Source organism: Phaenicophaeus curvirostris, chromosome 26 (assembly GCF_032191515.1).
Source record: "Phaenicophaeus curvirostris isolate KB17595 chromosome 26, BPBGC_Pcur_1.0, whole genome shotgun sequence".
In the NCBI taxonomy this organism is placed as follows: Eukaryota; Metazoa; Chordata; class Aves; order Cuculiformes; family Cuculidae; genus Phaenicophaeus; species Phaenicophaeus curvirostris.
In genome coordinates, this window is record NC_091417.1 from 410,685 (window position 1) to 429,211 (window position 18,527).

The 18,527-nt window shown below is 42.2% G+C and overlaps 1 protein-coding gene across 2 annotated transcripts; it reads right to left on the reverse strand.

Moving 5' to 3' along the window:
* Positions 1-488: 488 nt before the first annotated feature.
* Positions 489-18,463, reverse strand: DDX42 (DEAD-box helicase 42). Of its 2 annotated transcripts, XM_069876955.1 has the most exons (18): positions 18,373-18,463; positions 16,169-16,405; positions 15,216-15,366; positions 14,545-14,606; positions 13,486-13,522; positions 11,898-12,047; positions 11,512-11,616; positions 11,199-11,318; positions 10,433-10,609; positions 9,803-9,931; positions 8,817-8,916; positions 8,095-8,142; positions 7,332-7,429; positions 5,752-6,028; positions 4,846-5,072; positions 4,028-4,138; positions 3,161-3,262; positions 489-2,546 (listed from the first exon to the last, which is right to left on the reverse strand). In XM_069876955.1, the coding sequence occupies exons 2-18, from the start codon at positions 16,387-16,389 to the stop codon at positions 1,794-1,796; spliced, it is 2,868 nt and encodes a 955-aa protein (XP_069733056.1). In that variant the 5' UTR covers positions 16,390-16,405; positions 18,373-18,463; the 3' UTR covers positions 489-1,793. The 2 variants fall into 2 exon arrangements, with proteins under 2 accessions (XP_069733056.1, XP_069733057.1); XM_069876956.1 differs by lacking the exons at positions 13,486-13,522; positions 16,169-16,405; positions 18,373-18,463 and having other exon boundaries at positions 15,216-15,269.
* Between the last annotated feature and the right edge of the window lie 64 nt (positions 18,464-18,527).

Here is an 18,527-nt window from a genome sequence, read left to right on the forward strand (position 1 = left end):
CTGTCAAGGACCAATATTTACTCTCTCGAGTCTCAAGGGGCTCCTGGTAGCTGAGACAGGAGTGAGGAATTTCAGCAATCCTAGCACACAGCAGAGGGATGTTTTAAAAATAAAGGCAGAAACCCAAGCTTTTGCCACACACAGGGCCAGTTCCCAGTGGCAGTGAGCTGAGACCCAGGAAGGGAGGAAGCAGATGCGAGCTTCAAATGATGGAGCTAGTTTTTTGTTTGTTGGAAACTCAAATCTTTAACTGCACAGTGATAAACCTTACATGTGATAAGGAAAGGAGAACTCAACAGTTGCTTCTAACCCCCCTGGCTACATATGCCCTGGAAAACCATTGCCTTAACAATAAGGAAAAGCACATGAGGTCTTTTATCAACTACACCCACAACTACTGGTGAAAGAAAGGGATGCAGGCAAACCTCCACCCCAATGCCAGATCAGCCACAGGAGGAAGTGGAGAACAAAACTCACATGCTAGATACTTTTGTCCCAGTAATAAAACATTTACTAGAGCAAGCAGAAAGTAAATGCACAGCTGATAAAGAAAACATCACAATGTCACAAAACCCTGACAGTTTCTGATACTTCTTTCCGTAGAAACAGGACAGAGGTGGGTGCCAACATGTTTCAACGAAAGTTTTTCCTTACCTTTATGGTGCAAAACAAAAAAAAGTTAAAAACTGGATAATACACACAACGAGTTAAAAATGGTCAAGCAAGATTTTACAGTTTTAACTATATGTGTCCAATACGGGGCCATATTTGAACTGTTCCACTTCATCAATCGCTTTTGAGGTTCTGCCTAAAGGCTTCTGAGCAGCAGGTCCCTGAATTTCTGAATGAAGCCTCTTCCTTTCATACACATCATCAGGGGCACCAGCCTATGATTGTTGTGGCATACCTACATTTTTTTTTCCCTTTTTTTGTTTTTATTTGAAGAAAGCACTCAGCCCTCTCATAACAGAGGGCGCATAGGCACAGCAGAGAGACAAGTTTGCTATGCAGGCTTCCACCAAGATGAAGGTTATTAGGAAAGAAAAGGTTCTTTAAAAGAATAAAATACCTGGGCAATGGGATTCGGATTGATGTACTGACCACAAACAAGCCAGGGAGTCCATCCTATTCTAGATGTGAATTTGTGGTTAGCTGGGCTGGAGAAGGATGCCTTGAACAGCTTCATAGAAAATGAAACAAAAAGGGGAAGAAAAATCAACTTGCTTCATCCCACTTTCAACAACAAATATTGATACATTCGTAGTTGATGCAGAGAGATGCAAGGGACAATCTGGAGGCCAAATTATTGGAGGATAAGAGATAAAAAGAAGAGATTGGGGAAGAACTCGCCATGCTGAAGGATTAATGTTTAACAGGTGGGTCCTGAGCATCTCTAGATGGACTGGTTTTTAAATTGTGAACGCTGGTTAAGAAAAGACTACTTTATACTTCTATGGACAAGAGTTTCTTAATGTTCCAAGGATATGAAGCAGCTTCTCTCTTGTCAAGAAAATCTGTTCAAATCCAGCAGAGAGTCACTTGAGCACTGAATGTTTTGAAAGCAGAACCCAGGGAGCTTTATCAAAATGATTTCTCTTTGACTAAGCGTTGTGTGTACACATTATTAGAGTGGATCTGTCCACAGATGTACCGGCCCACACTTGCAGAGGGGAGTTGCATGATTTCCTTCTCCTCCCCCAGCTGTTCAACAATCAGTTACCAAAAATCCCAAGAAATCCTCTGGAAAAACACAACACTACCTGCAGAGATTCCAGGCTGTGAAACACCAGCTTTTAACTGTCCCACCGGCTCTTCTTACGTTTTGGGGGCTCTGGGACAGCAAAGCCATCTGTCTTGTTGTCTCGGTTGTTGGCATCCTTCCTGTTCTCACCATTCCTGTTCTCGTTGTTCCTACCTTCACTGCTATTCCTGCTGTCACTATTATTGTGAATGCCACTGCCCACATCAGCGAAGTGCCGGCTTTCACCGTGGCGATGGTTGTCACTGTGTCGGCCCTCTCCGTGGCGGTAAGCATCACTGTGGCGCCCAACTCCTTCTCCGTGACGTTGCACATCATTGTAGCGACCACCACCCTCTCCACGGCGCGGGAGCTCATTGTGGCGACTGTTCCGGTTATCGTTGTATCGTTCTCTGACAATGCTGCCAACACCACCACTGCTGCCACCACCACGGCCACCGCCGCTGCTACCGCTGCCGCTGCCACCGCTGCCACCAGCAGCAACACCGGTGCCACTGATGCCTTCTCGGCTGCTGGAGCTGGCATTTGCATTGTTGAAGCTCTGTATTCCGACACTGGGAAAGGTGGGAACGCTATTCAAATTCCCCGAGCTGGTGAAACCTGGAACACCCTTTACTGCTGCGGTGGCTGCAACTGGACTGTCAGAATTTGCAGCATTTTGCTGTGCTGAACTTGTCGGTACTGAGTTCAAGCTCCCAGCGCTGGTCCAGCCACTAGCACCAGCAGCAGAGCTACCAGTCTTTTGATTATTTAAGCTCGCAGCAACAAAGTGGCTCTTATATTGGGACTGCCGAAAGAAAAGTAAAAAAAGAGAGCATATTTGCTTCCACGCTGCACCACAAAACACAGTCATCATGCACAGAGAAGCCTACCTCGCCCCGAGTTCTGGGGATCCCCTAGGAAAAAAAGAGTTCCTATATAAAGTCAGTCTTTTACTGATTACATTCCTGCTACGCTGCTGAAAACAGAATTAGTAATGGACATCTGTCATCAGACCATGGAAATGAGGGAACCTCTATATTGTGGGGTTTCTTTTGATTGCAATTACACTACTGCTGCTAAGCAACCTAAATAGGATCAAGGCTAGGAGAAGAATCCAGAAGGAAAGGAGAGCAAAGAGGTAGCAGAAACTAAAACAAGTTTGGCAAATTAACTTTGAGCAGCCATGTTCAGTCCAGCCTGCATACTAATTTTTCCACTTTGGATTGCAATGCTAAGTGTGTGCTCCAAGTGGATGAGACATGGCCACAACTACCAAATTCAGCTTCCCTGAAATCAACAGCATTTCTGCATTTTCAGGGGAGGAAAAACAAATTGACTTGAATCATCAGTAGTAAATTTTTCCCATGTTATTTCCCTTCCTCTAGAGATAGAACTTGGAGTACAACTGATCAAACCAACCTGAAAAGCTGCTTTCATTGCTGTAAGTCTGTCTCCCATTGCCCCAGTGGAAGGCTTGTACGCCTCATAGTTGCTCATCACATTGTTGTTGTTTCCACGGTCCTAAGCAAAAAGACAAAGGAAAACTGGAGAGGTTTATCCAACACAGACATGTTCAATTCAACCATTCCCTGAATCTATCTTGACCCTGCACTCAGGGAATACATCTGAGGATGACAAACTTCTGGAGAGCACTGAGCCACACAACAGTTTGCCCCATGACCTTGAGGATGACAGAAAAGTAAAGATGCACTAAGTCTTAGTGACTCACTATGTCAACAGTATAACGACATCTTCCAGCTCCTGGCAGCATAAGCAGAAGCAAAATGCAATTAAACAGTTTTTTACAGAGGTCATAGCCAAGACACAGGGTGAACAAGGCTTCAGCTGCGACTTTTGAAAAGGTGCTGAATGTGATGGGTTTTCAACATTGTCTGCTCTTCAACTCTGTCCCCATACACACTAGCAATGAGCTGTTTTCTCATCTGAGTAGGCTGCAAGACTTTTTTGCTGCCAAGAATCAGCCTGGAAATGGCTTTTCAAGTGATTTATTAGTATTTATTATTCACTGACAGTTTATTTTGAGAAGAATCTCCAAACCTTCTGGATATCTCTGGCTCTAAAGAAGGCTGCTCTTGACAAGAGGATAACAGTACAGGAGAGTTGCACTTGAGATGTTTCTGATACTAACTCTGAAAGAGTCTGAGCTGTGAAAGCCTTTGGAAAGCAGAGGCTTCCAGTACTAAGAAGATTTCTTACATTAAAGAGTACTACTAAGTTTAAAAGTTCCAAGAAAATGTAAACAACTTCTTCAGCATCTCTACTTACAGAATTTTCTGACCCCAGACCAGGACGTTCACGATACCCTAAACCACCACCACCAATATTCAGCTTCTTGCCTTTTCCTCCTTTGAAACGTGATTTCCGGAACCATGGATTCTGTACAAAAGAAGGACAAATGCTTCTCAACACAGGAAATAAGAAGCTTCATAAATGCATGTAATGAGGCTCAGAAAAGAGGGATTTTGAGAATTGCAAGAGAAAAATATAAATACAGTTTCAGCTGTTGCAAGGGGATGGACTGTGACAGGCTACAATGCTTTGAAACTAAGCTATAGACAGTTCTATCATGTGGATCTGAAGTTTTTTGTTACAAATGCTCTGTATGAAAGCTAGCTTTTTATCCTGAACTTTCATCCACGCTAGAAGTCAACTTCCCAAAACTTTAACAAACCCAGGAATAAATGCAATCTCCAATGCCATTCACTTGGGAGCTTGTGAAGTAGGGAAGGGATCCTCCCTCTGTACTCAGCTCTGGTGAGGCTGCACCTCGAATCCTGGGTTCAGTTTTGGGCCCCTCACTACAAGACATTGAGGGGCTGGAGTGAGTCCAGAGAAGGGAACGGAGCTGGGGAAGAGTCTGGAGCACAGGGTTTATGGGAGCAGCTGAGGGACTTGGGGCTGTTTTGCCTGCAGAAGAGGAGGCTGAGCGGAGATCTCATCGCTCTCTACAGCTCCCTGAAAGGAGATTGCCAAAAAATCACTGCAAACACACGATGGAGCCAGAAACAAGTCCCTGAGCTCCTGATATCATGCTAATCATGGAAGAAACCTTCTTCCCCTCAAGGAGTTTTGCTTGTTCTTACCTGCATTGCTAAATCCAACAGCTCTTTGGAAACATGTTGATTAGCACCTTCCAGATTTCTGACAAGATCACCAGCAAAGTTACTGTCTTTGGGAGTCAGCAGAGTGTAGGCAACTCCTTTCTCGCCTGCTCTGCCAGTACGACCAATTCTGTGCGTGTGCGTATCTATGTCCCGAGCCACATCGTAATTGATGACAGTCTTAATGGAAGGAATATCTAATCCACGAGCTGTCATAAAGAACAACATAGCAGTAAGAGGGATTACCCTGAATGAACTCAAAGCAATCCCATTCATATCAGTAAATCACTTCATTCTGCTCCAGCATATGAAAGGAGTTTCCACAGGAACACACCACATTTAGCACATTCTCCACAGGCTAAAATTCTTTGTTATCTTAAGTGTAGCAATATCCTCTCCAGAAGCAGTGCAAGTTACACAATGCTCATATTCACAGGACTGAAGATGGATCAGAGCTCTTTAAATTACTGTTATTCCAAGGAAAAGAGAGGGCTTTATTAAAGGACACTGAAATTCACTCTTGGCTCAGCTAAACTTCTGGTGACAAACACTGTTCTAAAGAAAGCTTCAGGTGCATCCATTTCCTCTTCATTTAAGCATGCCTAACATGTCAGCTGATTAACAAACAGCAATTACTTCCTTAAGAAACAGCTAATTTTATTTCTGTATATTTAAAAATATCTCTCAGGTTGTAGTCTAAACATATTTAAAAGACATTAAGAATTAAAGCCCTTGATAAAACTGTGTACTTCTGCAAAAACATCTGGAACACAGTATCCAGCAGGCTTAGGCACCAGCCTTGTCACCTTCCACTGACATGCGTTAGCCTTTCCACTGATACCCACAACTTTTTATGAGCCACTGGCTGTTCCTTAGAACATCACATACCTGCGACATCAGTAGCTACCAATATCGGGATGCCCTTTTTCTTAAATTCTGAAATGACTTTATTCCTCTCACTCTGGTCCATGTCACCATGAAGCAGCCCCAGATTATGATCCTCCTGCTTAAGGTTATTGGCCAGCTCTTCTGCATTTGCCTTCTTGGTAACAAACAGGAGAACGCTCCCAGAAGATGTGAACTCCACGAGGCGTCGAGTCAGCCAGTTCCATTTGCTAGGGCCAGAGGGGAAAATCTCCACAATTTGAGTAACGTCTTCATTTGCCTAAGGGGAGAAAAAAGACAAGCAATAAAGCAGGACAGAAAGGACAGTACGACAAACCCATAGAGATGACAGAATAAAATCTGGATTTAAACTAGGTGTGAGAATAAAAAGAGGAGAAGCATCCAAATTCTCCTTTGACAGAGGTCATTTAACTGTTGATGACTATCTCCACAGTGCAGAAAAGGTTAAACGAGCTACTCTTTGATAAGACAGGCAAAGTACAGTCCTTGGCATGATGCAATTTAGCACCCAGCTGATCTAAACATGGGTAATTTACTAATTAAATGCTCTTATGACAGATGCCATTAACATCTAAAATAGACAATGCAAGAGCAGGGTCTGAGATGGAGAGGATGCTCCTTGGTAAAAGTTATTCATGCGGTGATCAGAGAAAGTACCCCTGTGAGCTGTGGAGTGTCCTTGGCGTCACAAGAGGGGAGGTATACACAGATCCCTCTACACTCTATATTGCAAGTAATAGAAGTGCAGTGGAGCACAAAGCACTCTCCAGAAACTTCTCTGAAAACCCTCATTTTTACACACGTAAATATTGGTGATTTCAAGAATGATGCTTTCATAATACAGCAAAAATTCAGATAAAAGAACAGAAACCCTATGACTGAGCTAGGAAAGTTGCTTCTTTTCTTAAGCAATGTTTAAGAAAAACATTTTTCCAGAAAGAAGGGGCTTCAGGTAGACATTTTTTTTTGTTGTTATAAAGGGGTGCCTCGTATTCCTGATTGAAAAATATAAAAATTGCAGAGAACTGGTTAAAAGAAGAAAGTTCTGATGGCGTTTTGTGAAATTTCTCAACAGTTTTCATGTATTATAAGCAAAGTTTCTCCACAGCAAGCATACATCTGCTCACTTCATCAGCTTATTACCAAATCCCTGGTCTGCTAATAGTTCAGCTGCTACTGTCAAACAAGTATAGAATCAACATTCCTACCTAAAGCAGCTGAAAGACATTATAGTCTCAGTTTCAAATTCTTCATTGCGAAAGCTGTAATTTGTTTATATTTTTGAGACAAAAGTATAAACTCATTCAGCCTAATTAAAAAAAAAAATCAAATTACTGCATTAACGTTTTCACTCCTGCATGAAACCTCCCATCACTACAAGAATATTTGTTGGCAGAAAGAAAGCTCATTAAAACTAAAAAACAAAATCTTAATACTTTTTGTTAAGTACAAAGTATTTAGTCTTAAATATAAAAGATGACTTCTGCTGTTTAACATAAATTTCAGACAACAGAACCAGAAGGGTTCATTTCTCTGTCTCCGAAGCAACGTAAAGTAATTACCTCTCCAATGTCTCCCTGCACAACTCGAATAGGGTCGATCAGAATATCTCGAGCCAATTTCTCAATCTTCTTACGAAAAGTGGCACTGAACAACAGAGCTAAAAGAAAAACTGTATTTCAATTCCATTTTCTTTAATAATGCAGATCTTACGATGAGGCACTGCATAGCTGTACTGGACGCCAGTGACCTGAAGCTACAGTTTGTTCTATCAGTTCTATTAAAATACCTGAAAGTGGAAACATATTTCATGGCATCTGAATGGATAACAGGTATCACTGCTGTGAACGTTCTTTCATGGCAGCTTAGAAGACAGTGTCTCAAAGCATACCAATGTTTAATATAACTAATGATCCTTTCCCCAAGTAAGGTCTGTGGAGGGGTTACACACTGATGAACAAGTGTGGGTATAGAACCACAATCAGACATGCTCCCTCCCACACTGAGAATTAACACCAGTGACCTCTCACAAAAGTCTCATAGTGTAGCTGTGTCAAGAACAGAAAATCCTATCGCTGTTCCAGACTCTTAACCAGCAGCCCACCATACAGCTTCCTTTATCAGGCACTGGCACAGGCTGCCCAAGGAAGCGATTGAGTCACCATCCCTGGAGGTGTTAAAAAGATGGGCAGATAAGGTGCTCAGTGATATAGCTTAGTGAACAGGTATGGTCAGACACGATCTCAAAGGTCTTTTCCAACCAAATGGTTGGAAATACAGTTCTTTGACCCTCAGAATTTCAGCTGGAAACATGCTTATACTTACTCTGTCTGTCAGGTCGTACATGACTTGCAATTGATCTGACCTGATATTCTGGAAAGGAGAGGGAAAAGGTTCCAATTAACATCATGTGTGTTATTTAGTAGAATAACTCAAAATTCAACTTCCTTGCCTTACTGAGCAAATAACTATAGAGCTACTGAGCGCCTCCCACTCACTATTTCATTCTGCTGTGACCTCCAGGTGCTCTTTGCTGCACAATGGAAGTTCCTTTGCTGTACGAAGAAACTTTGGGAAGTTCCTTCAGCAAGAAGTTCCATAAGCAAAGATCCTCACTAGGTCTGTGCCTCCAACCCTTACAAACGTCTCCCTTCGTTTGTGGTATTACAGTACTACCAAATCTCTGCTATGTCCAATGATTCTTGAGTACGAATTCATAATCATCCAGATGCGAATGATCAAACCTCTTACAATAAAATAGAAAGTCTAACACCACTAGTTCGTAAACACAAGCAAAGCACTGAAGTGACTTGCCCAAAAGTTATTCAGCAAATCTAAGATAAACACCAGGAGGTTTGGATTTATACACCAAAAGGATGTGGCTGATCTCTATACCACTAGATATCAAACCTCTGATTGTGTCTATATTGTCTATAAAATACCTCTTTAATGTCTTTGCAAGTACATCAGAAATTATGAACAGTCCTATGAAGCTGGGAACTGAACACCACTGCTTTCCAATGCAGTGATGTTTATTCACTACATACCAAAACCCATATCAAACATTCTGTCAGCTTCATCAAACACAAGGTAGGTGACTCTTTGAAGGTTTGTAGCTTTCTTTTTCACATGATCAATCAAACGACCCTATTAAAAAAAAAACAACAACACCAAATTCTTAAAGCATTTTAAAAATATGTTCATATATGCAACGTTCAAGCACTTAACTGCTTTTTATGCTCACTTACCAGAGACTTAAAACAGAAAACATCAAGGCTTCAGTCTAGAAGTGGCACTATTCAAGTCATAAACACAGATTCCTAAAACTCTCACCAACTATGCCTGACAAGCTGAATTTCCAGACTGTTTTTTCAAGCTTAACAGTGCTGAGACCCTAAACTTCCCCAGTCGTCTTAATAACTAAATTTTAAATGTGACCTGGCTCCTTAATCCCACAACTTTTTGGCAAAGGAGTTCTTCATACTTTGTTTTCTTGCCTAGTACCCCCATGAACAGCCACAATAACGCTTCCTCCAACCCATTAGTTGCTCAGGTTTGCCCAGGTTCATAACCAGCTTTTGCACTAAGCCAGGCCAGTTGACACCGGTGCTCCTCTAAACCAGGGCTTCAGCATCAACACCCATTCTGATTCTACGTTTCAATCATTCAGTATTACTATCACAGGCTCCACAACCGATTCAGGAAGATGGAACTCAAGTTTGTAATGTTCTAGGAATTTTCATCATGAATTTAAGGCTCGGCAATCAGAAGCTGCTATCGCACACAACCAATGCCGATTCAAGCAATCTTGTCTACGAATCTGTCTTCTATTGGAAAACCTATCTAATATCTATTATTTTACCTTGGGGAAAAAAAATAAACCCACCATATTTGCTCTCAAAATTTTATAACCTGTGAAGAACTGAGATTTCAGTGATGAGAGAACAAATTCTGCATCACCACTGATACTAAAAATCCATCCCAGCTTCAGTCAAGGAACAAAACATTGCACTGTGTGCATACAGGTACTTACTGGTGTGCAGACAACGATCTCTGCCCCCTCCTGGAGGGCTTTGGCTTGCTCCCACATGCTTCCTCCTCCATACACAGCTACAGAGCGCAGATTATATGCCTTACCAAAGCGCTTACATTCAGAATGTATCTGAGAATTTGAAACAAAGCACATCAGAGGTCACATCAGACAGATCCGAGAAAATACACCTACCTTGGAAATACAGTCCAGCTCCTGAAATCCACTTTTCAGCCAATAATTTAATGAAATTATTCAGAAACCCTCAGGGATGAATTCTTCAATATTTGTACATAACATCCAATCATTTATATGGGAAACCTATTTAGGCATCCAATCTATCCTTTAGATAGGCTCTATAGGCTCTATCCTTTTACATATATAGTTTATGGCAATGCATCCACAGTATTCTTAATACTTAGGAATAATATGGTAGCACTCTGTAAAAACGTGCAATATCAGATTCGTCTTCAACCAAAAGCTGTAGGATTGTGAGCTCATGCTGGAGGCACACTCCTCATGCAGAGTGATTTTTTCTTACAGTTTACTGAGGTTCTCTGGTAACTTCTGCCCAGAATTGTGTCATCTCCCATAAGAACATTGATGGCACAGAAATGTTTACTGTTCACCTACCTGTTGGCAAAGCTCTCTGGTTGGGCATACGATCACTGCAATGGGACCATCCCCCGGCTCAAGTTCCTTCTGATCCATGATGTGAATCAACATTGGCCAGATGAAGGCTGCTGTTTTTCCGCTTCCAGTCTTAGCTATGCCAATCATATCTCTGCCACTTAGTGCAACTGGAACACCCTAAAAATAAAGAGATTCTAAACCCCTTTCATGCCTACCTTAGCACATTCTTGTGCTACATATTACACGAAAACTCAGATAACAAGTGAAAAGCATTACAACAGAGTCATAACAAGACATGTCGATGCTGACACAGTTTTATGGCCAAGTTCGGAACTGAATGAGTTCAAAGGGCTGGAAGCAATTAATAGTTATGACTGTTGGTGTCTGATATGAAATCAGCATTTGGGAACAAGACAACATCCCAAGGATATATTCACATGTCAATAAATGCATCTTGTCTACCTATAAGAACACTAAAAATAAATTCTCTGACCTATTCTTTCTGAATCATAGAAACACCAGGCCAGAAAAGACCCACTGGATCATTCTTTGGGCAGTCTGGGCCAGGGCCTCACTACCGTCACTATGAAGAATCTCTTCCAAATGTCTAATCTAGATCTTCCCCCTTCCAATTTAAAGGCATTCCCCCTCATCCTGATAGCTCCATACAGTAAATGAGAACTTGCTTACATCCTCACAAGGAGTGGGGACCTTCGCATGTGTTCTGTTAGATCTGTTCAGATGTTAGAGAAGTAACAACACTCACCTGACACTGTATAGGAGTGGGCTGGGTATACTCAGATTTCCTAATTTGATGCATAAGCTGCTCATCAAACCCAAAATGAGCGAAACTACTGCCAGGCCTCGGAGGAGCAGCACCAGAGACCTTAGAAACAGAAACATACCTTTGTTCATGAAGAGTAAGAGAAAACCAAAGTGCAATCTGTACAAAAATAAAAAAGCGCACCTCTAACTCCCAAAAGGGCTTTTTATTTTTTGAATAGACATAAGTTTAGCTAGCTGGAAAAAAAAAATGGGAGTAAGAAGGTCCAAGGAGGATAGGTTTGTGACCAGCTTACCCGGAGGTTTAGCTTATGTCGTAACTCTACCACCTGCTGTGGGGTGAGACTAGTGATCTCCTCATGCTCGTCGTAGAAATTTTTCTCAAATGGTGGATATTCAATCTGCAAGAGTAATCACTTGGTTAGTCCTGGATTTGGGATTCTCTCTCTGTACATTCAGTTTTGGAGGGAAAGAGTCTTTTTGAGAAGAAGTTCTTAATTATCTGCAAGAACATTAGTTTAATTTGAAGTCATTTGAAGGATCTTTAGTATGACTCAAGTGACAAAGCACTGAAATATTACCTGCTAACTTTGATGTACAGGAATGAAATAATATTTCCATATACTTCTTAGCCCCTGCTTTCTACAATGCCTCAGACAAGACAACTGAATAAACTTCCTACCTCTGAATGGTCAATTGGTGGAAGAGGATCAATGATTTTTTTGGACGGTGCAATTGGATTCCCATCGCTATCATATTCCAGGTTATCCTCTTCCTCTTCTTGGACCACACCAGCAGTGGGGTTTTCAGCCATGTAGCGAAAATATGCTTCCTGCAGCAAAACATATCAGTAAAATCACATACAATAGAATGCAAAAATACTCCTACATTTGTTTAAATGATGTATATGCTAGATGGCTGTTTGCTTTCACACCCACCATTAAGGAGAAAAAAAAAGGTTCACTACAACTGGTTCTTCTAATAAATACCAACAGTTATGTCCAGAAAGACAGTAAGTACAAACAAAGAATACAACAGTGTCATACTGCAAAGTGCTTTTAAAAAACAAGCTTCTTCTCTTATACATCTGCTTAACAACTCCTTCTACCAAGACTTGTTACCCTTTAACAACAGAAGAATCTATGAATCCATGAACAAAGCACAAACACTGCAGGTTTTTAAACAAAGAACACAACGTTACTAAGCATACGACGTTTACACTGTTTGGAACCCAGTATGCCAAAGAGTTTCTCCACTTCTCTTAACTAGACTCTAAGAAATAAAAATACATCTGTTTTTCATTGAGAGAGTCAACAGCAATCGGGAAAGAAACTATTTTAGAAGAGTCGTTTGACAGGAGCCCAAATTAGAAGTCACTGTCACCACTGCCAATATGCCATCCTTACAGCTCAGATACATAGGTATCGTAGAATCTCACTGGCCCACCAAAACATTCCCATGGAGAAAACACCAGTCTCATTTGACTTTCAGCATATATTTAAGATCAGATTTTTAAAGCCCAGGTTCAGTTACAAAGAAATATATATACCCATCTGGCTTTTTCATTTGCATGGCCAATTATCACTCACTCACAGATATGCACATGATACAGTTGAACAACAGCTGTCTACAAGTGTAAGTCACCTTTGCTCAAACTTTAGCACAGCTACACTCACTAAATCGGAAGCAAAAGCCTAGAGGCCAGGCAACACTTTCACACTCTGCATTACTGAGTAACACAGTAGTAATTAATTACAACTCAGCAGTTCATTTTTAAATGAAGTCTTCTCTCCGTTTATTGTTTCTGTTAGTGATGCTTATAATCCTCAACTAGAACAGGAGCTCCTCTGAAAATAAAGAGCAAAAAGCCTGATTCTTGCCTTTAACGTATATGAAGTTTCACTGCAAACAGCCTCCACAGTTTAACAGCCTCTCATTGGTGCTCCATGTTAGTTGATTCAGCTAAGTTCAAATTTGATGAGACCCTCAAATACTGAAAAAACTGTACAGGAGGTTGAAATTCAAATTGACTAAAAAAATCTTCTTAAACAGAGTTAAAAGGAATGAAATTGCCACCTAATATTCTTCCTTTTTTTTTACTGAAACACTTAGAAGGGTAGAGGCAGCAAGGTAACCACTACAGCTTCCTGCTGAATTGTCCAGATACCACACATGATACTGGAGTTTTGTTTGTACCTAGTAGTTGCATATTTGGGGAGGGAAGGTAAAAAAACAAAAAAAGAAAATAGAAAGACTGCATAGGAACTCACTTGGTCATCTTCCTCTTCAATGTCATCTCGAATACCCCTGGAAAAACAAGCGGAGAAAAAAACTTCCCTGCAAGTGTTCCACATACTCAGCTCCATACTTTCATTTGATTAGTGCTGAGCTCCGTCTTTCATGAAAGGCACAACACTAACAACTGAGCAACATTTATAATCCCAACCCATGGAGTTTTCTTAGCTGGTGCCAATCATAACAGTGACCCTGCAAAGACTTCTGTTTACTTCTATTAACGAGACTGAAAGATTAGGACTCCGTCTTCCCAGTAGAAGCCACATCAAAGATCATCCTGGTCTAAGGTCTCGGTGCTACAGAAGTCCCATAACTGAAGAGGAATGTGAGCCAGGAAGTGCAAATCCAGTTCAGAACTTCCCCAGGTGGTGATTTGGATCCGGTGTTCTGTTTCAGGACCACGTATAATCTGATCAACCCCATGCAATGCAAGTTCTACCAAAGTATCTGACATTTATATAAAGAATGAACAGGAGAACGATTTTTCCTTGGTTAAAAACAGACAGATAAGCTGCAAAAAGGTAAACTGATTTTAAACTTCAAATTTATTATCCCAAATGCCACATGCTACTTGATATATCAGCTTTATAGGGAATATCTTAAAACCTAGTTACAGTTAGGAAGTGTCTCCATAAATCAGTGCTGCTGTGCCCATAGTAATTTCCCTCACTAAAATGCAATTTTAAACTAAACCATCCTGAAAGGATGGGGAAGACAAAAAACTGCTCCAGCTGATCTAGAATGTGGTTATACTATAACGTCCTGCCCCTGACTGTGAGGCCTGGAAAGGCTTCTCGGGTGAGATAACTCTCGGTGTCATTACAATTTAGTGTAGGATGCTGCCATGGATTCTTCCCTCCTATTATTCAACTGTTATTGCACAGAACTCTACCTGGGGTAGGGAAAATCATGCACTGGTTAACGCTGTTTGCTAGGTATATATTGTCTACAGAACGATCACCATCAACAAAATGCATTGGAATTCTCTTAGCATCAAACAAGACACAGGCAGGCACAGGAATTAGAGAACTTACTTAACGTTCTTTTTTTCTTTGTCTTTATCTTCAAGCCTCTTCATGTCTCGAGCAGCTTGATCCTAGCAGGTCACGAAATTATGATGTTAAAAACCCCAAGATTATGAAACATGAAAAGGAAAGATACAACTACATAAATGTGTCATCATACCACAAAGAAAACACTTTTTGGACTAAGCTTTCTTTTGTTCCATATCCTATTATGTTAAATAAATTCTCCTATTAATACTTTTGAAATTTATGTACTGTAACTTTGAGCCAATGTTATTGAAAGAATACATTCGCTGCATTCCTCCTGAAAACACTGTGATAGAATTCAGGTAATATGAGAACTGTAGCTGAAACAGCTCATGATAAATACAAATAATTATAATTCAGGTAGTAAAAAATGCACAAACCCTTAATTTCATATTCAGAGACACACAAAGCTCTTTGTTGTATTGCCTTGGCATGCTCAAAACAGTTAAACAGTTAAGCTACTGTAAATGACATCCATCTCCTCCTTACCTAATCCACCTTTGAGTTCTAATTAACGTAGTATATTACATCAATATCTAAAGCTAAGTGACATTCTGAATACAGCTGCCAAAGCCATGAGCGACATTTGCTGCCTCTGACTAGAGAGAAATACAGCCACAAAATCAATAAACGTATCATGAGCTGGGTCTTGCCTCCACTTCAGCCATGAATGCCTCCAGAGGATCATCATCGCTGTCAGAGTCTGCTGATTTGGAATGAAACTGCTGGCGAGTGGGGGAATTCTCTGCAGGAATGTACGGCAATTCAACATTGCTGGAATCTTCTTCTTCATCCTCAAAGTAGCTGAAAGGAAAAGAACAACGGCCCAGTCAGCAAAGTTCACAGCACCATGCTGTCTTGCACGGTTTCTGAGTTGAGTCAAGTTTCCCAGACAGAGATGGATAATAAAAATCAGTATGGACACAGAAAAACACTTTGAAGCTTATTTATTTACAATTATATGCGTTGTAAGCTTTTCAGCTTACAATTAAGCTTTCAGCTTTAGTGGTGGTGGGACAAACAGATGTTACAAAACTGATCTTCTTCTGACCTCCCTGCTATTCAATGCATTTATGAGGCCAACAGAAGCGTGAGTAAGGAAATGAGGAGTTGAGTGTTTCCCTGTGCAAAACACACCCAAACGGATCCTGCTTGGCTCCAGTTCTGAACACACCAGAGCGTGAATCAGATTGACCTGACTGAGGCTCAGCTGAAGTATGTTCTTAAGGAGGAGAGGAGCTCTCCAGGGGTGCTATAGCACCTCACTGTCTTTTAAATACAAAGGTAAGGATGTATTATTACTCTGATTTTACAGATGAGGGACTGACACCAAGAGAGAGGGTAAATAATTGGTCCTGAGCGACACCAAAAGCCTGTGGCGAAGCAGGGATGGGAGTTCCTTCATGTGACTAGCTCAGTTTTTCTTGATGCTATTGCTGTACAGCTACCAGGGTTTGATTACTCCGTAATGCAGCACTAGGGAATTTATCCCTGAGCAGGGTTTTCTAAATAACCCCATAAATGTCATAGAGACTATCCCTGATCTTGGAAACTTTAAAAAACTAAAATCTAGAGCTAGATAAAGGCAAGAAATAACCGTACTTACGCATTCTCTTCATCAAAATTTGCTCGCTTTGACCCAATTTTGTAGAAAGAAGGCAGCTGAGGAGGTCCTGATTTCGCAAATGTAGCTGAAGAACCGGCTGTTCCAAAAGCACTATGAGACTGCTGAGAGAGCTTAGGCTCCTCTTTCTTTCCAGGTGTTATGGCAAATCCACCAAAACCAAAGCCTCTTTTAGTACCAGGTCCACCTTTATTCCAATTCATGATGTCCCTGATATCTCTGTTAAAATCAGAACCAACAAATTAATCCCCTTTCTGCTTCAGGCAGTTATATAAAATTGTCACGGTTCCACTTGTGAGTGAATTACTTCAGGCATGACAAGGAGACTCGTGAAAATGCGACTGAGGAGAGCCTGGTCTGTTTCCCAAAGAAGACCGGGCTTTGTTCTTTTCTTGTAAATGTGAAGATATAAACAATTCAAAAAAAGAATTAAACAAAGACACAGTCTCCCAAAACAGATCATGTCCTCAGTGACAACTTAAGCACATTTAAGATGTCGCCTGTCTTGTCTGGTTTGTAATCTAAGACAAACAAACCCAAGGCCAGAACTTTGAACATCAGGAGGAACAAGACATGAAAAATCAACTCAGTACATATTATCAGCCCCATCCTCAAGTGTTTCTCGGCTCTGTAAATCCCATACTATTGCGTTCTCTACAAAAACAGGCCCAAAGCAGCACACAGCACAACTCTCTCTTATGAGACACGGCATGCTTCCACCCAAAAGGCAGCTTCCCCTTCTCCTTAAGAAGGCATCTTCAGCCATATCTGTTTTCTCCAACCTACATTTTTCAAACTATGTTTTAAATATTCCACATAACCTACCTGCCCAGAACTCAGTTTTCAAAGTTAGATGAAGACAAGACTGAACTGTTATACTGAGACACACATTTTGCATCCAAGTAATTTAATTATTTCATCTACATGGTCAAGTAAGTCATACCTTTAAGGCAGTCAAAAAGAAAATGACATCCATCACTTTTAAGACCATTATAATTACATGGCCCAAAGCCTATAGGCGTTATTAAACAAACTCTTACATTTGGTGAGAATCCTCCAATGACACCAGGATCCACTGCCAAGAGAAACAACTTGAAAATAATCCAAGAGTAAATACTGTCGCTGCTTCCTGTGCAAAATATTCACCAGCTGAGAATTGCTCAATAAATCTCAGGCCTAGACTAGAGCTCACCAGAAAACTGTGATGTTTAGTTTTCTGTGGCAGCAGCTACATTCTGATGCCCTGTTTCCTCACTTGCACTGACACACCTTGCAGATCTCACACTTGCAGATGCACAGTAGGTAAGAGATCAAAATGTACACGGCATGGATGAAAGGTATAACTTCGCACTACTCCTGCTGGTAGTTGAGCCAGCAATCATAGAATAGTTTGGGTTGGAAGGGATCTCAAAGCCCATCCAGTTCCACTCCCTGCCATGGGCAGGGACACCTCCCACGGGATCTGGTTGCTCCAAGCACCATCCAACCTGGTTTTGACCACCTCCAGTGATGGGCCAGCCACCACTGCTCGGGGCAACCTGGGCCAGGGCCTCCCTACCCTCAATGTAAAGAATTTCTTCCTAATTTCTAATCTAAATCTTCCCCCTTCCAATTTAAAGCCGTTCTGCCTCGCCCTATCACTCCATGTCCTTGTAAAAAGACCCTAGCCCGCGCCCAGAGCCTCGAGAGCCCCTGCCCCTGGGGTGGGGGTCCGTCACAGCTCTTCTCGTCTGCAGTATGGACGAGGGGATCGGAGATCCCTCACAGCCCTGTGAGGTATGGACGAGGGGGTCGGGGGCTCCTCAGAGCCCTTCTCGCTCTCTGTACAGACAGAGGGCCGGGGGCTCCTCTCAGCCCTTCCTGCCTGCGGTATGGGCTGGAGGGGTGGGGGGTCTCTCACAGCCCTTCTCCCTCTATGTACGCTAGAGGGGGTCGAGGGCTCCACAACCCTTTTCATCCGCCGTATGGACTGAGGGTTCGGCGTCCCTGACAGCCCTTCTCCCCCGCGGCACGGACGAGAAGGGGTGTGGGCGGGCCCTTTGTGCGGAGCAGGCCGCGGCTGCCCAAGCCCGCTCTAGGCCGCTGTCCCGCCAACACCCGCCCACGAGGGAGAAGCCGCCCCCTCTCCCCTCGCCTCCTCTCCCTTCCACTCCTCCCGCTCGGCCCGGCCCGCGCCCCGCACTCACCCCTCGGGCCCCGCGGCCGCCGCTCCCCCGGCTACCGGGGCGGGGGAAGCGTAGCGGGGTGGAGACGCGACGTCGCGACGTGCTTACGTATAGACGCACTACGTCATGACGTGAAATCGTCCCCCCCGTGCGTGAGCACGTACAGGTCCCGCCCC

Coding starts and splice junctions, on each gene's coding strand:
- DDX42 (XM_069876955.1), bottom strand. CDS start 16,389: ATGAATTGGAATAAAGGTGGACCTGGTACTAAAAGAGGCTTTGGTTTT. Junction 9,932..10,432: donor CCAGAGAGCTTTGCCAACAG/GTAGGTGAACAG, acceptor TCAAATTCTCAG/ATACATTCTGAATGTAAGCG. Junction 8,917..9,802: donor AGATCGTTGTCTGCACACCA/GTAAGTACCTGT, acceptor TTTTTTTAATAG/GGTCGTTTGATTGATCATGT.